The sequence below is a fragment of the Amphimedon queenslandica genome, unplaced genomic scaffold, assembly GCF_000090795.2.
Source record: "Amphimedon queenslandica unplaced genomic scaffold, v1.1 AMPQUscaffold_12616, whole genome shotgun sequence".
NCBI classification, from domain to species: domain Eukaryota; kingdom Metazoa; phylum Porifera; class Demospongiae; order Haplosclerida; family Niphatidae; genus Amphimedon; species Amphimedon queenslandica.
Window position 1 is genome coordinate 9,826 of NW_003547148.1, and position 2,766 is coordinate 12,591.

At 30.0% G+C, this 2,766-nt stretch overlaps 2 protein-coding genes across 2 annotated transcripts in view; one reads left to right on the forward strand and one right to left on the reverse strand.

The window, feature by feature from the left end:
- LOC109587303 (probable Xaa-Pro aminopeptidase 3) overlaps nt 1-1,662 on the forward strand; it is a 3,184-nt gene extending 1,522 nt beyond the window's left edge. Inside the window, exons 2-5 of the mRNA XM_020003548.1 lie at nt 106-234; nt 291-337; nt 403-575; nt 1,542-1,662. Of these exons, the coding sequence (XP_019859107.1) occupies nt 106-234; nt 291-337; nt 403-575; nt 1,542-1,662 (470 nt within the window). The remainder of the gene's footprint in view (nt 1-105; nt 235-290; nt 338-402; nt 576-1,541) is intronic.
- Nucleotides 1,663-1,788: 126 nt separating this feature from the next.
- LOC100637391 (geranylgeranyl transferase type-2 subunit beta-like) lies at nt 1,789-2,221 on the reverse strand (the record flags this gene model as incomplete). The annotated part of the gene is made up of 3 exons (XM_020003549.1): nt 1,789-1,951; nt 2,056-2,130; nt 2,183-2,221. Coding segments are annotated over 3 exons (258 nt in total), but the record flags the coding sequence as incomplete, so codon positions are not given.
- Nucleotides 2,222-2,766: the final 545 nt, after the last annotated feature.

Here is a 2,766-nt window from a genome sequence, read left to right on the forward strand (position 1 = left end):
GTTAGTTACTGTTATTCTTATTTCCCCATTGCTCTAATACATGTATTGTTGTCAAATTTGTTGCTGTCATTAGGAATGAGGTTATAATTACATTATATATTACAGTTATATTTAAATACAATTACTCCATTATTATTTGTGTATTGTTATTGATATTACAGTGTTGTCAAGTTGGTGTAACACTAAATTACATTCACTCAGTCTCAAAAGAGTTGCTACAAGAAGAATTGAAAAGTGAATGCTATACCAATCGTAATTTTATTTGATTTATTTTAAATTTTTATATTTAGAATTAGAAATTTTACCTACTGATCTAGATGGACCAGATTTAATTCAAGTATGTATCAAAATTTTACCATCTATCCCTCTTATGTTTTTAATAAATTATTTTAATTTTGCCAGGTGCTCAATGGTTTGTATCCTCACGATATCGGGCATTATTTAGGAATGGACGTACATGACACGCCCCTTCTGTCTCATAACGTGGTTCTTCAGCCTGGTATGGTAATTACTGTAGAACCAGGTGCCTATGTTAGGAGGGACTTCCCCATTAAAAACCACATCAAAGCTAAAGAGTGAGTATTTTTTATTGTGTTATGAGCATTTTGTAAATAATTAGCATTTTATAAAAAGTATTGACTATAGCCCATGGTTTTTTCCAAAAATTTGCTTCAAAAACACCCCAAATTTTTATTACATTTTTAGATTGATTTTCTGATGTATATTGATGTCCTTATGCTATGTAGAAAGTTTGAGCTGATTCCAACATAATTTTTTCAAGTTATGACTGTTTTAAGAATCAGCTAATTTTTGAAAAAATCCCTGTACTATAGCCCATGTTTTTTTCCGAAAAATGGCTTCAAAATCACCCCAAATTTTTATTACATTTTTTGATGCATATTGATGCCCTTAAGCTATGTAGAAAGTTTGAGCTGATTCCGACTTTAATTTTTTAAGTTATGGCCATTTTAAGAAAATGCCAAAATTCTGAAAAATACCCAAGGCTATAGCCCATGGTTTTTCCAAAAAATGGCTCCAAAATCACCCCAAATTTTTATTGTATTTGCTGATACATATTGATGTCCTCAAGTTATGTAGAAAGTTTGAACTGATTCCAACTTTAATTTTTTAAGTTGCGGCCATTTTAAAAAATGATCCAAAATCTGAAAAATACCCAAGGCTATAATAGCCCATGGTTTTTCCAAAAAATGGCCCCGAAATTACCCCAAATTTTTATTGCATTTTCTGATAGGTATTGATGTACTTATGTTGTGTAGAAAGTTTGAGCTGATTCTGACTTTAATTTTTCAAGTTACGGCCATTTTAAGAAAATGCCAAAATTCTGAAAAATACCCATGGCTATAGCCCATGGTTTTTTCTGAAAAATGGCTCCAAAATTACCCCAAATTTTTATTACATTTTCTGATGCATATTGATGTACTTATGCTGTGTAGAAAGTTTGAGCTGATTCCATTTCTGATGCACGTAAATGTCTTTATGCCTCATGTGGACTGTTAGTATTATTATTTTTATTATTTTAGGTTTCTTGGAGCTGCTGTAAGAATTGAAGATGATGTCCTCATTACTTCTGATGGACCTCAAGTACTGAACAAAGGGACACCTCAAACTGTTGAGGAAATAAGTGCATTAATTAATAAATAATTAAATAATAATAATAAATTATTATTGTAAATTTATAATAAATTTATCTATATTAATTATTAATTGTCACTAATGTATTTTTTATATATATATTAAATTTATAAAAATCATTAATGATGATTATTATTATTAATCAATTCAGTAATTATTCTTTAAGTAGTTCATAGTCTAGTTCAAGTCTTTCGATAACATTTTGTGGTAGACAGAAAATCGGATTGACTCCTTTGATCTGTCTATTGCCTAGCAACGAGAGACCAGCCAATCCAAATAAGGTATGAAAAGGATCAACCTTTTAAAAAAGAAAAATAAATATTGTCTTTGTCTAGTATTTTCTTTTACCGAAATTAAATCAAATTTTAATTTAAAATTAAATTAGACTTAAAATTTTGTTACCATGTCTCCTGGTCTATCAGAGAATCCTCCTGTTTCATCATCTTGAGTTGCCATTATGAACTGAGTGAGTCTCTCCTCCAATGAGAAGGTACATTGAAGCTACACTGTACAACATTATAAAGCTAACCTTATCAATCCAGTGTATCCTACCAATGATAATAATAATAATAATAATTGTGTTTTTAATTTTGCATTTTAAAACAAAAAATTTGTTAATTTTGATATAGCAATAATAATTAATTTGTGCTCTCTCTCTCTCATTCAGTTATAGGTTTCATCAAAATAATGATTTCCTATACTTCACTGGTTTTCAGGAACCCGATGCTGTACTAATTATTGAGTCAAATAGTTCTTCACCTCTTCCTGATCATAACACTGTACTATATGTCACTGATAGAGACCCATTTAAGTGAGAGAGAGAAAAGAGAGAGGGAGGGAGAGATGTCAGATATTAATGCTTTCTTTGTTGCTAGGGAGAAGTGGGAGGGGCCTGTTTTAGGGCCTGATGATGCCGTTGGTTATCTTGGTGTTGATGAAGTAAATTTTTATTTTAAAAATTAAGTTATAGCTATTATTTTTATTTTAAAGTTATACTCAATAACATTGCTATCAGAACACTTGGAAAGAAAGTGAGTCTAGTATAAGTATTAAAATTTAACCATGTGCATGATTTTATGGATAAAATTGGAGATTTATATTTTGTGAATGGAC